The sequence below is a fragment of the Lepidochelys kempii genome, chromosome 1 (genome assembly GCF_965140265.1).
Source record: "Lepidochelys kempii isolate rLepKem1 chromosome 1, rLepKem1.hap2, whole genome shotgun sequence".
Classification (NCBI taxonomy): domain Eukaryota; kingdom Metazoa; phylum Chordata; order Testudines; family Cheloniidae; genus Lepidochelys; species Lepidochelys kempii.
In genome coordinates, this window is record NC_133256.1 from 32,278,771 (window position 1) to 32,297,690 (window position 18,920).

At 40.0% G+C, this 18,920-nt stretch overlaps 1 protein-coding gene across 1 annotated transcript; it reads right to left on the minus strand.

The window, feature by feature from the left end:
- Window positions 1-8,154: 8,154 nt before the first annotated feature.
- On the minus strand, window positions 8,155-16,947 carry LOC140909305 (stromelysin-1-like). Its single transcript, XM_073338310.1, has 10 exons — window positions 16,781-16,947; window positions 15,491-15,735; window positions 15,230-15,378; window positions 14,090-14,215; window positions 13,436-13,597; window positions 13,092-13,248; window positions 11,239-11,372; window positions 10,503-10,662; window positions 8,944-9,044; window positions 8,155-8,447 (listed from the first exon to the last, which is right to left on the minus strand). Exons 1-10 carry the CDS (start codon window positions 16,877-16,879, stop codon window positions 8,347-8,349), a joined length of 1,434 nt encoding a protein of 477 aa, XP_073194411.1. The 5' UTR covers window positions 16,880-16,947; the 3' UTR covers window positions 8,155-8,346.
- Window positions 16,948-18,920: the final 1,973 nt, after the last annotated feature.

Genomic DNA, 18,920 nt, shown 5'->3' on the forward strand with positions numbered 1-18,920 from the left:
TTTCTGCAGAACTGCTGCCGAGCCATTCGGTCCCTAGTCTGTAGCGGTGCATTGGATTCTTCCCTCCTAAGTGCAGGACTCTGCACTTATCCTTGTTGAACCTCATCAGAGGTTCCCTAATCAAACTAAATTTCTCTGTATCTTTTTGCATTCTAGCCACTGCAGACTAATACATCTTCTGTGAGGTAAACTATGAGAAACTGGCACAGGAAGTTGCAGAAATAGGGAAGCAACACATGACGGATCTCCTTTTCAGCCAGACATATCTTCAGTCTCAAGATTCATCATCCAAAGAAACACAATTTTTGATTATTCTTGTTTCATCATCAATTTCAGGAACCAACAAACAGTGGTACGTATATCAGACACAACTCCCATGACATGATATGTTCAAAGTTGTCATGCTCAAAGCCAATGGAACTCTGGCATCGACTTCAGTGCCCTTAAATAGCAGCAAACATTGTGCTCGAAATAAAAAAAAAAATAGGTGGAGGGATAGCTCAGTGGTTTGAGCATTGGCCTGCTAAACCCAGGGTTGTGAGTTCAATCCTTGAGGGGGCCATTTAGGGATCTGGGGCAAAAATTGGGGATTGGTCCTGCTTTGAGCAGGGGGTTGGACTAGATGACCTCCTGAGGTCCCTTCCAACCCTGATACTCTATGAATGTTCTATCTATGCTCTTATTCATCCACTTGGGGCTGAAAAAGCTGTCCTTGTTTATCTAGTCTAGTCCTGTTTATGAAAAAGAGACTTTTCCATAAACACTTCTCCTTCTTGTGTTTTATACAGGCTATTGTATTTTTAGCTTTGCTCAGCTACCCCATGGGTAACAGTGCTTTGCCTTCTTCCTTTCTTTTATCATTTTGTCTTTATTTGGTTTTTGAAGGAAAGCTAAACACATTTAAAAACACACATACATGCAGCACAAAGGACAGACAAATATTAATGAAAAATAATGTCAGTTATTAACTTACAGGGTATTAGCAAATCATGGTGCATCCTAGATTGCATGAAAAGACCCATACATATGAGATTTTGGCACAAGATTCCTGGGTAAACATCAGCTCAGGCCAGATTTTAAAATATTATGAACAAAAGGATCATGACCAATGCAAAGGGAGAGAAGAAGACATGAATATTTTCCACAAGGCCCTAAATAGGTGATTTTTTTCATGCAGTTTTCACAGCTCACTTAAATGTTTCCAGTAGCGCTATAGATTCTGAATATGTCACCCTTACTCACAATGAGCAGCATTTTACCATACAGGTAGTCTCAGTGAAAACTGTTACATGACTAGGGCAGTAAGGTACTGCTGAGGATGAGTAAGAGTAGCAGAGTTGGACCCATAAAGAATAGCTCACGTAACCAGAATAACTAGAGGGGATTTGCATTTTTCATTTCCTAAGCATTCTCCGTTTTCTCACTAATATTACAATCAAGAACCATTTTATATGGTTAACTTTCCACCAGTAACTCTTATTCCATATGCCACATTTATATCCTATTATATCTGCATACCTTTTCATATGAATGACTTTCACAGACTTCATTTGTCTGCTATATGCAGGATATTACACCATGCTACAAAATGCTACACATGCATATCCGAGGTTGTAGAAAATGTTATATAATAATAATGCAGTATTTGAGAAACAGGGTGTGATGAAAGACTGTGTTATGATGCATACAAACACTGGATGGATTTGTGGTTGCTCATTATGGAACTTGTCTTCCAGCTTGCTCTTGTTCAAGTCCCATTCTCAACTGGGCAGAAAGCAGGGCTGGCCCGAAAACATTTTATGAAATGTTTTGAAGTTTTGAAATAGGTGGAACAAAACAGACCTTTCAAAATTAAAAACAGAACAAAACAAAAGCAAGAGAGAGACCTACTCAAGAACAGCCAATACACTGATATTTAGGCACTCCCCAGTGATGTGGGAGACACAAGTTCAAGTCTATGCACTACACAGTTCAGAGCGGGACCTTAAACCCACATCAGAGGTGAGTGCCCCAACCTCTGGACTATTGCCTCTTCTGGAGTGGGGCTTTCTCTCTCTCATTGAAACTAATACATTTCCACACAAAGTTTGTCTTCAATGAATCAGCATTTTCCACTGATTAAAACATTTAATCAAAACATTTATGACCATCCTGAGCAGAGTTTCACTTAGTCTGTCCCCAGACAGTTCAGAGTCCCCTCTCCATATTTAACATTGATCTTACCTGAGACATACATTTCCTCATTTACAAAATGGCACCTCTGTTATGCATATCTAGGGCACAGCTCTTTAACTGGACCCATTCTTGCTGCATTAGCTTCTTATTCTTGATATGTTAGGACCCCATCTACATTGGAGCTCAAAATTGTTTGAATCTGCAGGCTACTTTCCTTTGTTCCTTATTTGTAACTGATAAAATCTTTAAATGTTCTAGTGATTTTCATCCCCAAAGGGCTGGACCCAGGGCCTCTTCCTCTCAGGGGATCCTGCCCTCCCCCTCTCCCACCTCCGTAGCCCCCCGACAAAACAAGTCAGGAAAAATTCCTCAAGGGCAGCCACATTGGGGTTTCCTCCTTCTGCGGGTTTTCCTTCATGAGGGGGCAATTTGGCCAGTAGTTTTTCCATTTATACCATTTTTAGTACTATGAAAATTAAGAACAATAATTTGCAATTCAAAGAGCTGGTTTTAACAATTTCAGCATTTGCTGTGGCAAGAGCTATAGTCAGTTATACTTTTCCACCAGTAGGTGGCACTAGCAAGTTCTGTATTTGTTCTAAGAGGACAATTTGTACCTTTATGTGCAAACATCTTGCACTGCCATTTGTACCCTAACGGGGTCTGCTTTTCATCTCTTCTGAAGCAATAAAAAGTAATGTCTTCATGCAAAATAATGTTATGCTGAAACAAGCTTTTTTGCTAATGAGTCACTTTTTTATGCACAAAGTTGAACACAAAAGCCATACACTGTGCTATTGTATATCAGTGTTGTATATCATGCTTTCTTTAACCGCTAGAAAATTCACACTGGGGCCCTGCACATTTTGATACTAACTTGAGAAAAAGGAGGCCTCCCCATGAAATTTGTCTCTTTAAGACTTCATACAAGCTCTTGATGTGTGTTATCGTAAATGAGGTGATAGCTAATGTTGGACATTTTCTTTAACCAAACAGTGTAGATTCTGCTTTAGGAGAATTATCTATCAATCAATCAATCAATCAGATAAAACAAACAAAATGCCCAGTTTCACCCAAAAGTCATGACTTCTGTGACGTCGGCTCAGGCCATCAGCAAAGCCAGGAGGCTCATATTCCCTCAATTCAGAGAGGTGAGGAGAGGGCAGGGGAGGAGGGATAAATGCTGAGTTAGTATAATTAGTCAGTTGTATTTAAACAGTAACACTCTGACAGGTGATAGATGGGGCCAGCTCCTGAGTTACATCTCAGTGACTTGCCCAGTCTCAGACGTAACGTCATCAACTGAAATCAGTTGGATTCTATTTTAAGGATAGGCAAAGGAGTGCCACCTTTAGAAGCCAATAAACTGTTTCCTGAGTACAAAAACAATATGGGATAGATTAATCATTCTTGCAGGCACACCGCTCTGTGCCAGCCTGGACTGCTGAATCCCAGGCTGGAAGTTACCTGGGAAGGGAAGACTGGTTGGGATCCCCTGGTGCAGTTTCCATCAGAGTCATACACTTTGTTTGCCACTCCGCTTCACAGATATCCCCTGATTTGTATAGATTCCAGGGAATCTACAGGAAATATGAGCCACACTCTTTATCTATTACTCCCTCTGGAATACCCACTGCATCAAAAAGAAGATCACTGCCATCTCTCTGAGATCTGGATAACCTTCTGTGAGCCTGCATCTACACTTACTGATGTGATACTTCTTTTCCTTACATCCCTAACCCGAAATCATCCCCAAAGAACTACAATAGGGGCCACTTGACTCCTCCCATCCCTCCTCCACTCCATTTGACTCTAACCTCCTGACAGCTTCTCCAGTCAACATCTCTGCACCTTTCCCTACCACATCCTCAAAGCCCTTCCTGAGCTGGTCTGCAAAGCTGAAATTTTATGTGTTGTTTAGGAAAATGTAAAGCATTGTAAAATGTTGACATTTAACTCATTGTCATTAGGCTTCAGAGTTAATCTCTATTGAGTCAAATGACAGCAATATATTATCTTTTAGAGCTACTGCTTCTGCCCATAATTATATTCAGACAGGTCTGCACTGGGTTCCATCTGGGAGGTCTTCTTCACCAGCAGCAAGGCCAGAAAAGGAATTTTAATTACAACTTAAATCCTATAGACAGTGAAGGGGCCACCAAACCATTCATGAACGGCATATTGGCCAATACTGACTCAACCATACACATTCCTTCTATAGGGGAGAATATACAGTGTGAATCCCTGACCCACTCAGGTCAATGGCAAATCTTTCATTAACTTCAGCGGGGCCAGGATTTCATCCTTAATAGTGAGTACTTTTGAAAATCAAAATGGTTACTCAATTTATGTTCTTGTTTTCTTTTTTCTTGCTTCTATGATGAATGTAGACATAATTTAACATTGCCATGAACAGATGCATTTGATTGTCAGCACAATCGACAAAGGAAAAATACTATTTTATGTTGGGTTTTTAAAATTGTTTTGGTTGTTGCAGTAAATCATCATTGCAAGTTAGTGTTTGAATGGACAAAGGTGCAAAATAAGACCAACCTTTTTAATAGTGCGGGTGTTTTATCCCTGGAACAGTTTACCAAGTAAAGCGGTCAATGCATCCTCAGCTGGAGTCTTTAATTCAATGACTGGATGTCTTTATCAAAGGTATGGCCTACTTCAGCCACAAGTTATTGTGCCTAATAGTGCTCAGTTATGTAGTAGGAAACATAATTCCCTCCACTGCAGCATAAACTGGGTAAAATGTTATGGCCTGTGTTATGCAGGCGGTCAAACTAGATGATCACAGTGGTTTTGCATCCAAGGATCGCATTAGCCCTTTTGGCCAAAACATCCCACTGGGAGCTCATGTTCATTTCCCAAAACTTTTTTAAAGTCACTGCTTTCTCGGATAAAGTCCTTGGAATATAGACTACATTCTTTGTTCCAACATGTATAGCTTTACATTTAGCCATATTAAAACACATATTGTTTGCTTCCTCCCTGCTTACTAAGCGAGCCAGATCACTCTGAATCAGTGACTCGTTCCCTTGATAATTTACTATTCTCCCAATATTGGTGTCATCTGCAAACTTAATCAGAGATGGTTCTATGTTTTCTTATAGCTCAGTGGTTTGAGCTTTGGCCTGCTAAACCCAGGGTTGTGAGTTCAATCCTTGAGGGGGCCATTGAGGGATCTGGGGCAAAAACTGGGGATTGGTCCTGCTTTGAGCAGGGGGTTGGACTAGATGACCTCCTGAGGTCCCTTCCAACAATGATGTTCTATGATTGATAAAAACAGTTAAATAGCACAGGAGCAAGAACTGATCACTGAGAGACCTCACTAGCAACACACCTGCTCAGTGATAATTCCCCATTTACAATTACATTTTGAGATTTATCAAGCTTTTAATCCATGCCATGTTAATTTTATCATTCTACTTTGTTAATCAAAATGTCATGTGGTGCCAAGTCAAATGCCTTAGAGTTGTCTAGAGAGACAAGGTGGGTGAGGTAATATCTTTTTTTGGGTCAACTTCTGTTGGTGAGAGACCCAAGCTTTTGAGTTTACACAGAGCTCTTCTTCGGGTTTGGGAAATGTACTCAGAGTGTAACAGCTAAATACGAGGTGGAACAAATTATTTAATGTAAGTAGTTAACACATATTTGAAGTGACCATTCAAGGTGAAGTGGCCAGTTAACACCTCTGTAGTCATAGGGGGAAAAGGGAGGGGGAAAAAAAAAGCTGCGGGGGGGACACTAGTGTGTTATGGATTGTTGTAATAAACTATAAATCCTATGTGTCTCTATTCAGTCCGTGATTTTTAGTGTCAGCCAAAGTTATGACAGGTTCATTTTTTGAAAATGTTGTGCAGGTTTCCTTTGAGCCGGGTGAGGACTGATAGGTCAGATACAGAGTGATTGCCTTGTGAAAAGTGTTCACCCACAGGTGATAGGTGTTCTTTGCTTTTATCATTTTCCTGTGTGGGTTCATTCAGGAGTGTAGTGATTTCTTGATTTCACCCATATAGTTGTTTTTGGGGCATTTAGTGCACTGGATGAGGTATACCACATGTTGTGATAGGCTTGTGTAGGACCCTGGATCTTAAAATGTGTGTTGTGGGGGCGGAGGGGTGTTGATCATTGTAGAAGTGGAGATGTGTCTACAGGTTTTGCATCTGTTGTTCTGGTGCCACGTTGAGCTGGTGTGTCTTGGTCTGTGGGGAGCTTGATGATGAGCTTGGAGAGGTTGGAGGGCTGTTTGAAGGCCAGACGTGGGAGTTCAGGAAAGGTTTCCTTCAGGATGTGGTCTCCATCGAGTATGGGTGGTAACTGTTTGATGATACCCATATGGGTTCCAGGCCTTGTCTACATTGCCACTTTACAGCGCTGAAACTTTCTCGCTCAGGGGTGTGAAAAAACACCCCCCTGAGCGATGCAAGTTTCAATGCTGTAAAGTGGCTGTGTAGACAGTGCACAAGCACTGGGCACCGTGCTCCCAGCACGGGTAGCTACTCCCCTCATGGGGGTAGGTTTTTTATAGCACTGGGAGAGCTCTCTCCCAGTGGTGCCATGGCTACACAGCCATGTTAAAGCACTTCCGCGGCAACGCTTTAACGTTGGCAGTGAAGACATACCCCCAGTGTGGGGTGGTTGGTGACAACTAGGGGTGTGCAGTTGGAGAGGCTAAGTATATTACACCAACATAATTACCTTTATCGACCAAATTAGTAATCTCATCAAAATGAGGTATCAAATTAGTTCGATAGTGTCTATTTTCCGTAAACCCATGTTGACTGGCATTAATTCTATTACACTCCTTTAATTCTTTATTAACCTAGTCCCATGTCAGCCGCTCCATCAGCTTGCCTGGGATCAATGTCAGACTGAGAGGACTATGATTATCCAGGTCATCCCATTTATCCTTTTTAAATATTGGCACTTCTTGAGGCTTTCTTTCAGTCTTCTGAAACCGTTAGTGTTCCAAGACTTATTGAAAATCAGCATTCATGGGCCAGTGACCACCTCAACCAGCTCTTTTAAAACTCTTGGATGCAAGTTATCTGGGCCCACTGATTTAAAATGTTTAACTTTAGTAGGTGCTGTTTAACATTCTCCTGAGATACTAGTGTAATGGAAAGAGTGTTATTATATGTTAGGACTACATTATCTGTTTTTTCCCAAATATAGAACATACATTTTGACTGAACACTTCTGCCTTTTCTGCGTTCGTATTGATAATTCTACCCATCTAGTAATGGGCCAATACCATTATTAGGATTTCTTTAGTTCCTAATATATTTTTTAAAACTCCTTATTGTCCTTAAGTTTGCTGATCATAGATCACTTCTTGTTTCCCTTTGCTTCTTTTATCAATTTGCTAGAATTCCTACCTTCTGATTTATATTTATTAGTATCAACGTCCCCTTTTTTCCATTTGTTATATATATATATATATATATATATATATATATATATATATATATATATATATAATTTTTATAGCTTCCTTCACTTCCTCTCTAAACCAGGTGGGTTTTTTTTTACCAATCGTCCTTCTTCCTCAGTTATGGGATTTGGGGTTTTGGGTATCTAGTAAAGTGTTCTTAATCAACCCCCAATTATCTTTCTCATTTTTGTGATTAAATTCTTCCTCCTAGCTGATCTGGCTCATAACTGTTTTCAGCTTTCTGAAATTGGCCCTTTTAAAGCACAGTATACATATTACTGGTCTGGACTTTATTCTATTTGCATATTATAAATGTGATGAAGTCATCAGTATTTGTACCTAAAATACCATTCATTTTTAGTTCTATGAATCAGTTCCTCTTTATCTGTCAAGATGAAATCTAATATAGAATTCCCATGTTGGGTGCAACACTTTTTGAGTTAGGAAATTATCATCTTTAGCAAGTAAATACATCTATCTGGCAAGTAAATACAAAATATCTATATATGATATATATTTATTTATATATACACAGTCATGCTAAGTAGTGCATTTCTGTTATTTACAGAACTGCAGATTTTACAAAAGCTATAGTTTGAATTGTGGACATACGCTGAAACCTAAAGAATCCTGACTAGATGTTTTAGAAATTAATTAGTGAAAAGTAATCCCTGGTGTATTTACAGTATTGTTTACTTCTTTTATACATCTTCCAGGACTTCATGTTCTTAACATGGAAACCAGAAGTTAGTCCTTAGGACACGAGTAACTTTCTTGGCAATAGGATCAAACTCAAACTGCCGTGATCCACGAAAGAAATAGAAGAACCCTAGGAATAAAAGCAAGTTGAATTACTGTATTGCACAAATAAATATTAAGCGGTTACAATAAAGGTTGGAAAGGGCTGGAAAAGTCTATTTGAGTCACCCACTCCAGCAATTTGCAGAACTGTTTTATCTAAATAATACCCTATCTGACATAGGAAAAAAAAACACCTATTCCTGATCATTATTCTCAACACTGTAACTTTATTGTCTTAGGGCCAGACTGCGATATCCTTATTCATGTTGAGCAATACCTTACTTCACAAGTGGTCCCATTGACTTCAGTGGAACTACTTATGGTAGAAGGTACAATACAACATGAGTAAGGGTATCCCAATCTGTCCCTTAGTACCGATCTTTTCATAGCGCTGTCCAAACATTAATTAAGCCAGTATTAATATGCAGAAGTTTCTGGCTCTCAGTAGTGTGCACCCCATTTAACCATGCCTCTTATCACTTCTGAATCATTTAATGCTTCCTTACCTGAGAGTTTCCACTTACTTTTATACTGGAAAACAGCATCAATCTTCCCATTAATTCCTGGAAATTCATCTTTTATTAGCTTTGGCTTCTTGTCCATGGACTGTCTCCTTTCATCATAACTGAGGAAAGTTAAAAACAATAAGAAGACACTTGAAAATAAGCCAAATGGCACGTAAGCCAGCCCCACTCTTTACAGAGAGCCCATTAACAGTGAACTAAGCTCACTGAATACTTAGCTATTCTTAAACCAGATGCATAGGTGACATAAATCAGGACACCTCCCATGACCTCAGTTGAGCTACATCAAATTACACCAGCTAAGGAGCTGGCCCCTTGTGTTAATTACATGTGCATCTTTGAACATCATTACTAATTTACTACTAACTTACTAATTACTAAATTACTACTATCATTACTAATAACCATTACTAATCATTACTAATCTGCAAAAATTATTATGTTTATTTTTTTTTTTGCCTAATAGGCAGGATGTAGAGAAGTGAATTATCAGCTATTGTATGGGAAACAGGAGACTATAGACTTACCCTTAAAAATGTATCGTTGCAATGTTCGCTGTCCACAAGTAGTGTTTATCAGGAGATAATGATAATGATCCCTGTGGGATCATTGTTATATCACATACATTGAGGTGCTATATGGCTACCATCACTGTGCTACCATCACACAGGCTATAACAAAGTGTTTGCTGTAATATTTTTACTCAACGTAGAAATTAAATCACAACCAACTGTGTTCAAACAAGATGAATGGCTTGACCAAAGCTCTCCAAGCAGTGAGTTTTAGGAGTGGAGGATCAGATTGAATCCTTTACTCACCCGATACAGTTTACAAACTGTAACAAATCTGAAATCTCTGGGAGCTAGGCACCTAAATAGCTTTCAGGATCTGAGCAATCGTCACTTCACAGTGATCACTGTGCTGCACACCGTGGCCACTTAGAACTATTCCACAGTGATACAAGTCACATCATTGTGCTCCACATATATAGGTCACTATTACTTGTGCTAAAAGAGAATCTCCTTTATCTGTTAGAAGTATATGGGTTATGACACATAAAGATGAGCAGTTTTGATTGCATCCAATAGAGACAATGATGAACATGCACACAAGCCAATTCACCGCAATATATGGCACATGCTTTGTGGCATAATAATGCCATCTCTTGGTAACTGGACAGAGGAATTGAGGATAATAATCTGAACCTTTTTTTAACCCCAAGAAAAGGTTCTGATAAAAGCATTGTGCACACTTACGACTCAGTATAATTAGGAATTATTGTTTGTTTTAAAATGTGCAGTAAAGCTTTAGATATCTTTTTTCTCTATGTAAGTAAAATTTAAGCAAAACTTTATGTATTTTGAAAAGAACTGTTTCACCGGCCTTTCAAGAATATTATTTTTCTACAGGCAGTGGTGACAGTGTAAAAGACTGGCTAGCAAGTACGCTACTAAAGCATCATAAGGCAAATTAAGGGTAGAGTTATTGGTGATGTGGGTTTTGTTTGCTCAGTGGTCCCTATTACCAGAGACTCAAGAATGTTGAACATGAAATCTTACCTCCAATACTTGTTAGACACAAAGAAGTAGGTTTCCCCTTTATTTGCATTATAAAGAGCTGCATCAATTTTCTTCACACCCTTTGAGAAGCCCAAGTCATGGATTTTCTTTGGGTATCCAAACAGTATAGTATCTCCTTTGACAACCCAGAATTCATTTCCTATCAAGAAAAGTTGTTGAAAACATTTTGCCTGGAACTTCTGTTGAATTATACAACATTTGTGTAGGGTCTTTAACTGTATACTACAATCAAACCAATCTTTTTACGGACAAATGTAGAGATCAAAACATGCATTCCTTGCTATAAGACAGTCCTTCCTGTGGCTACAGTAAACAATGGACCATCACCTTCTGTTGTATTTTAAACACATCTGGCAAAATCCATCCCTCATGTAACTCTTCTGAATGCTAAGGATGAATTTGGGCTTCTATTTTTAATTTAGACAAGTAGTTTTACAGAAAAAAGTGCCATTTCACATTTCCTTGGATAGAGCTTGATTTGTTCGGAAAATTTAGCTTCGTTAACATTAATCAAATAAGTGACATGCATTTTGATGCCGAGTGTGGTTTTTGTTAGCAATTTAATTGCAAAACAACAGCAGTACACTGGATTAGCGCCGAGTTAATGAAATCCCATTAAAAGAGTACAAGGTTCAATTTCCTTAACTATTTTCAAAGCAGGTAAATTCCATTCGTGTCACATGTAAGAAGAACATAGAGAAACTCAAATTCTTACCTTTAAAAATAAATGTCTCATCTTTGTCCGTAATTTCATAGGCAGCATCCAAGCCAGATGGCAGAGGTGACCAGAATGAAGATATTAAATTAAAGTCAACTTCTCTGCTTGTAGGGTGTTTCCGCCAGAAGTGCCTGATCCAAATACAGTACAACTTGCATATTAAATCATATCTTTATACGTAACAATATGTGGGATTTTAACCATGGCAATAAGAGTTTACAACTTCTACAGCCCAGAAAGTATTGTATATTGGCACACATACAAATTCCAATGCCCCCAAATCCTATCTTCTATGCATTTACTTAGCTTTTTGACTTTTGAATCACTTAGAGCTAAAACCTGCCTTTACCACTGAGGTTAGAGAGGGTTCCCTGACATGGAACAAATGCAGTTCTGCTACACAAAAGGGAAATGGGACTCAGTTCTGCAGCACACCACTGAGAAAGGGAGGTGGTAGAGTTGGGTGTCACCAGAGGATTCCCACTTCCCCCAGGTGTCCCCCCAATATCTACTCCAGATACTCATGCTAGGCTCTGGGCTGAGAGAGTTTATCTCTGGAAAAATCTCTGGATTTCAGAGAAAGCAGATTTCACAATACTTACTTGCCTGCTCTCCCGGCATTAGTATATTTTGAATGTGAGAATACAACATTATAAACTCCTTTAGACTGTGAAGTCTTTAGGCAGGAGCAATCTACACCTTTGTACAGCGCTGAACAAATGATAAAATATAACAATAGTAATTGGTTTCATTATCCAAAATCATTGTTGCAAAGGGTGTGCATGTAGACTTGGTGTTTGGGATGGCAAATGTTCAAAGTTTTACAAGGCTGCAGTTAAAGATGGGTAAATGGCTAACTTTAGAGTCCCAAGTAGTGGGTTCAGAGGCCAAAACTGAGTTCTCCTGAATTCTGAATGTTGGGACCTGTTCTAATATAAAACTTATCCATGTCTTTTAAGGCACCCTTTCTAACTCTCTCTCTCTCTGTCTTCTCTGCATCCTTCCCTCTTCCTCTCCCTGCCTTTTCTTAATGCAACCAGATCTCTCTCTTTACCCACCAATACTTACCTCTTTCCTTTTCCCAACCCCCCTTCCCTACCATATCATATCCCAGGTCTCCACTAGGGACCTCCTTTTACCCCACATTCCTCTTTTGGGGTCCTCAGAATCCATAGTCTATTCTCTTTAACACGTTGAGAGCACCAAGTTTTAGTGATTTTCCATGGAGGAATGCTTCAGATTTGGCACACTTACTGCTAATCTCTGGTCAGTTGTTTCAATCAATGAATTGTCCTGGGAATACTGCAGCACCCAAGTAGCCAAGTAAAACTTGCCAGTGTTAGATGTCATGTTAGAGTCCAGCATATAGAGGTCACAATGAAGAAGTCAGAATTTGTCAACAGTTACCACAGTGTTATCTACATTTGACAAGTTTTCTCCTATGATTAGAATGGGAAATAAGTGTGGCAAGTGTGTGGTGTTGTTGTTGTTGTTATTAGAATTTATCATTTGCATTGTCGTAGTACCAAGGACCCCACCTATGGACCTGTTGTCCTAGGTACTGCATAAATGTCCAGAAGAGAGAGAGCGCCCCTGACCCAAAGAGCTTACAGTCTAAGGAAATATCCCTTAATGATCACCTCTGTGCTGAGGTAAGTAGCAGGTCGGTTGGCACTTGGGAAGAGAGATTGGTGATATTTATCTGAACCTTCTTTGAGCATAATAAAAGGTATTGGTTTGATTAACATGCTGGACAAAATTCTGAATATTTCTTATTTTTCCAAACTATTGTGCCATTAAAGGAAGATTTAAGCAAAAGATGTGATGCTGCTTTAAGACAGTCAGCTTACTTGTCTTTAAAGAACATTATTTCTCCACGGAAAGTGGTGACAGCATCGAAAGTCAGTTTAGGGCCACAGGTGTTTGGTGGTAGAGGTTCTGTTGGCTCCATGGGTTCTATGGAGACCGTAGATTCTGTTGGATCTTCAGGGGGGTTAGATGAAGGTCCTAAGGAAAACAATTTAGAGAAGAAAATAAAACTAGTATTTGATATTATAAAATTCAGATAACTTCAGTGGATCTGTCATTTTTTTTCAAGCTATAGTTAATACAACCATTCAACATGGATTTCATTAAAAGTTATTTGAACTTGTGAGAGGCTATAAACATTGAGCAATTAATAATGTTTGATTACCATAGAGGTATTGAATGCCATTAATATCATCCTGATGAAGACGGAAAGTCTTGGAATCAAAGTATCTGTAAACTGGGTACATCAGTGAATCAGGGTGTCTAGAATGGAAGAGTCCCAGTGAATGGCCAAACTCATGCGCAGCCACGAAAAACAAATTGGAACCTAAAACCAGCAAACAAAATGTACAAAAGAAAGTTACGTCTTTTCATGTTCTTGCCCATCAATGTGAAATACAAGCCAGCCAATTGCACTCAATACAATAGAGGTTTTTAGTGCTTATAGTAAACTCAGATATAGTTGAAATACAACTAAGTACAATGAAAATACATTGAAGCACATCAAAAGTGCAAAGGTGCGGTGCTTATAGGCCTGATCCAGCACCCAACAACTTCAGCAGAGATCAATGTGGGTGACGGAGTCCAGATGTTGTGATGCCTTTGGAAAACTGGGGCCTGAAGAAGCTAATTATGTGGGATGGTTTTCAAAAGTGCTGAGATCCTAACTTTGTTGGGCACTGTTGGTTGTTCAACGCTTCTGAAAATCAGCCACTCACTTAGGCATCTAACTATGGATGTAGGAGTCAAACTTTAGGTGCCTAGTTTTGAAAATCCTACCAAGCCCAGGTATGTAATATTAAGAGTTGGTTTTACGTACCCTGTGAGCCTTTGGTCCAGTCTTCATCCTCATCAAAGTGAGCATCTCCACCAAGACCATTGCCAGGTGCATAGGCATGAGCAACAGTCCCACCAGGACCATCAAAGGGATTGAAATCATTGTGAACTAAGAATGGAATAAGGTGCAATAGAACTCTTTGTTAGTTTGCAACACTCCAAATTCCTCTTACATGCAATTTTGACAACCCCATTATTTGTTAATTTTTACTGATAAGCAGAAATTTTTGACTTTCTAGTAGATCTGCAGACACTAAACAATTGGAAGTGAAACAAAAATCTGTCAAAATGGAAGTGAGATCATGAAGCAGTGGGAACTGGGCAAAGATTGGAGATGGGCATGAATGCAGGTACAATGGCTTGGTGGGAGGAGAAATGCAGAGGAAAGGAAGGTAAATAAAAATAATGGCAAGCTGTTGTACAACTTGTATTTATAAAGTCGAACCGCAAGACAAGCATGTGAGAAACCAAAAGAATCACGTGACCTTTTATTGTTCCCTCCACCATCCTCCGCTACTTTCTGTTCTCTTTACCCACTGCATCATGTCTAATGATGATCCTGCTACCTCCTATGCACATAGAAGAGAGCTTTGGCGGGAGAAATCTCCCTGAGGAGCCACCCACATCAGCCCAGTAGGGGGTGGAGTTTGCCCTCCTCCACCACAAAAAAGCCCTCGAAGGGGAGCCAGCCCCAAGCACTGAGCTCTGTGGCCCCTATCTAGCAAAGCACTTCAACCTGTGCTTAACTATAAGCATGTGAGTAGTCCCAGTGACTTACATGGAACTACAGCCATGAGTAAAGCTATGAGTAAGACCCACAAGCCCAGATTCTGTGCAGATGTCTGCCCAGGCTGAATATTATACACTATGCGCAGTCCTGTTGAACTACACACAGTGTGTAAAGTTATGTACAGATACAAATCTTTGCAGTATCACAGCCTTAGATTGTAAACTCTTTGGGGTTGGGACTGTGTTTTTGTATGTGATTGTATAATGCCGAAAACAATGAGATCCCCATCCTAATACAAATGATAATAATGAATAATAATTTCAGGACAAATCTTTCACAGACCTCTGGATGGTAATATTTACAATGATTCTATATATATATATATATATTTACCTCTGGCTGCAAAGGAGATCAATATATCTGCATCACCTCTGTCAACCCGGGTAAATGTCAATGGGGTCACTTTGCTCCAGACTGTAAAAGCTTTCTTGATGGCTGCATCTACATCAACTCGGGCCATGTCTGGTGTATAGTTCAAAATCCTTTCAAATTTAATATAGAGAAACAGCTGAGTTCTTTACAATATTTACCCTCTACTTGGAGCAACTTATCTCCCTTTAATGCAAGAAAACCCCTCTATTACTGACTAGTTACCTGTATGTTAGATTTCTTTTCCCCCATTTTGGTTGTCCTGCAAAGGTGGAGAAATCAGCAATATCAGGGACTCCACACCGGGGTTTCTGCATCACCTCCAAAGTGTTAGAATCCAATTTCCCAGTCACCTCCAATCCAATGAATTCCTGCATTTCTTTGATTTTGTTGACCATAGGACTATCACTTTTCCATCTTAAAACAGGCTTCCCATCTGTCTTAAAGCTGTAGTAATTTTCCAGGTACTTCTGATGAAACAGATAGCTATTAAGACACTAGATTCTTTTTTAGATCTTGCAAAATAATATTAAATATTATGACATGACATCTACCCTGGGCTTCTGCTGCTTGTTCCTGTGTCTTAGGAACTCACTTTGTTTAGAAACTTTGTAAAACTGAAATTAGTTACCATTTTCCATTTATATTAATACCTTGATGTTATATTGTTCTGTGATAATGTGGCAACAAGAGTTCTGCATGAACATTTTGCAAAAGTACAATAGGATTAATGCTCAGAACACATTCAGAATAAACATTTGCCCTGTAAATGGAACATTTTGTGACAAAACACCTTAGGCTCACTATCTGTTCCAGCACTCCAGGCAGTATTTAAAGACAGACAAAAAACAGATTTTTGAAGAACATGATTGAAAGCATGATTTTCCAATAGCATTACATGTTATCATGTGCAATGATTTGGACAAAATGAAGATCCTGATCTTACAACCACTTATGCATGAGACTATCTTTACTCCCCCAAGAGAGCCAATAAGATTACTTGTGTGTAAAGTTATTCAGATATTTAAGTGTTTGCAGTATCAGGTCCTCAACTGGTGCACTGTAATTTTAAAATGCTTCCCGCAAAATAGTGCAAACCAAAATAATAATAAGATGCTTCCCCTGGCAAATTTCTAAGGTTCATGATGACAGGGCTGAATTATTCTTCAGAAATATTGCCTCACTTTGAGCATTGCACATCCATTAAAACAGCACCCAAGGCAAGCAGTTTCCAAGCTTTTGAAACCAAGCACCCTCTTCAGGAAAATGAAACAAGTCATATCCACCCTTCCACCCCACCATTTTAGAAGGGCAGCCTTGGGGAACCTTTCACAGCCAGTATGGCACACCCCTCGGGGGGGGGCATGCTTCTATTCTTTGGGAAATACTGAACCAGACTATTCACCCCATCAGCATGTATAGGGTCAGATCCTCAGCTGGTGTAAATCAGCATAGCTCCATTAACTTCAATTAACTCCAGCTCAGGATCTGGTCCTTTGTGTCTGCAATCATTACCTGAACAAGCTTCGTATCTTCTTCTGCTTTCCTTTTTGGATGTATAGGAAAAGCACAAGATGCTGCACATAGTAACAGCAGAAACGGAAGATTCTTCATTCTTTTGCTTCTATGTCTTGTCTTTATGAAGATCTCAATCTCCGCCCGCTACATACAAGTCTCTCACATATCCCTGTTTATATAGTACTTGTGTGCTTCATAAAGCTGGGGTAGCCTGACTCACAGTTTAGAACAGCCTCCAATTAGCAACAGAAGATATGCAAATAACTGGTTTAGGCATGAAAAGCTTGACAGATTTCATGTAAACTGTCTCCCATCCCACTCCGCCCCTTTGCAAATTTTGCAATTGGCAAGATGATTAATGCTCAGGAAATAGGTTGATATTCCTTTCCTTTAGAAACTCACTGTTATCTTTAATAAGGTTCTTAGCTCTGTTGGAACCACCCATGACTCTCTCTGCCCATTGCTCCTGCCTGTACTACCAAGCAACAATCCCACGCAGCAATTAAAACTTGATTCTCAGGCCTGGTTAAGCTAAACTGAATGCAGGAATAGGGGATGGGGTAAAGGACTGTTGCACCACAATCTTAATTCTGGAGACAGCGAAGGAAGAGAACAATAAAAGCTAGAAAAGTCCTTAGGAGCTGGTCTATCTTACACTGTGCTGAATATGGTACAGAATAGCAGGAATGTACTGTGCTCTGACTAACCAATTTATTTGAGCATAAGCTTTCGTGAGCTACAGCTCACTTCATCGGATGCATCTGATGAAGTGAGCTGTAGCTCACGAAAGCTTATGCTCAAATAAATTGGTTAGTCTCTAAGGTGCCACAAGTACTCCTTTTCTTTTTGCGCATACAGACTAACACGGCTGTTACTCTGAAACCTGTGCTCTGACTATATCTCCTCCTTCAACATGTCCCCCCATAATCCACCACCACACCCCTGGTGCTCCCTTACACTGGGGGCTGTTAGGGGAGTGATATGGGAATGTCCTGCTGGCTCTATTTTACCAGAATCTCCCTTATGCCAGGGTGATTCCCAAGTGACCAGTTCTGCCTCCTTTGTGGCCCTGTTATACCAGCAAAGCCCGAGTACTGAGCCACCACAGAGCCCAGATCCGGGCCTAGCTCCTATGCTTTGGATAATATGTTCCCCACTATTGGTCAGGAAACTTTCTCTCTGCTTCATATGGCGCATGCACCAATCAGCAGCAGCATCCTGGATATTGGGCATGAGGCCTTAGAAAGTCCCCCCAAAATTCGTAAGTTCAAATTCTTCACTAATGGTTTAAGACCATCATCTCCACCTCAGGGTGGAGAATTATCTTTTCTTTCATTCTCCATCACAAGGGGCACAGGCTGCCACAGGAAGCAGGCAGAGGGACCTCCATTCAAAATATAGTGAGGGATGGCAATAGCAGAGATTTCTGAAAGGAGAGGTACATACATTACAGAGACATTTGCTGAATTATTTCCCTTTGGGACACATCAATGGAATCCATCAGAAAGGAGCCCCAGGAGATAGATGTCATGAAGAAGTCTCAAGTATCTGCTTTCTCCCCCTGGATGGTTGGTTGGTCTTGTTGAAACAGGACACAGGACGGAGATTCAGGAGGAAGCAGACACTTGGTCATGGGGCCTAAATTTTCCATACTCATCATTGTTTGTATTTGAGTGCTCATCCACAGGGGCACTGGGAAGGTTTTAGTGAGGTTGTTGTGGTTCTTCAATTGGCAGGACTCAGCAACATTGTCAAGTGTGCCCTGTTACTAACTTTTGCCCTCTTATTCTGTTCCCTCTTTTCTCCCCATTTTTTGGTGCTGTCGATCACCCACTAAAATCATTCACTTTTCTTAGTATATCATCCCATGTAGAAACTTTCATAGCCGCAGAGATGTTTTTTGAGGCCTTGCCCATGAAGAGATCGAACCTAGAAATGATCTCCATAATGAGAATCTCTTGTTCTTCCACAGAGATTTGACTTGCTGATTGCTACACTCTCCTTTCTCAAAGCCTCTCTCTCAGGAATGTCTCATACCATTGTCTGGCCCTTGCTATGCCAGGGTTGATACCCCCACCAGCAGCATTCCCTTGGCCAGAGCCCCTAGTAGCAACACCAGAAGAAGACATCATCCTCC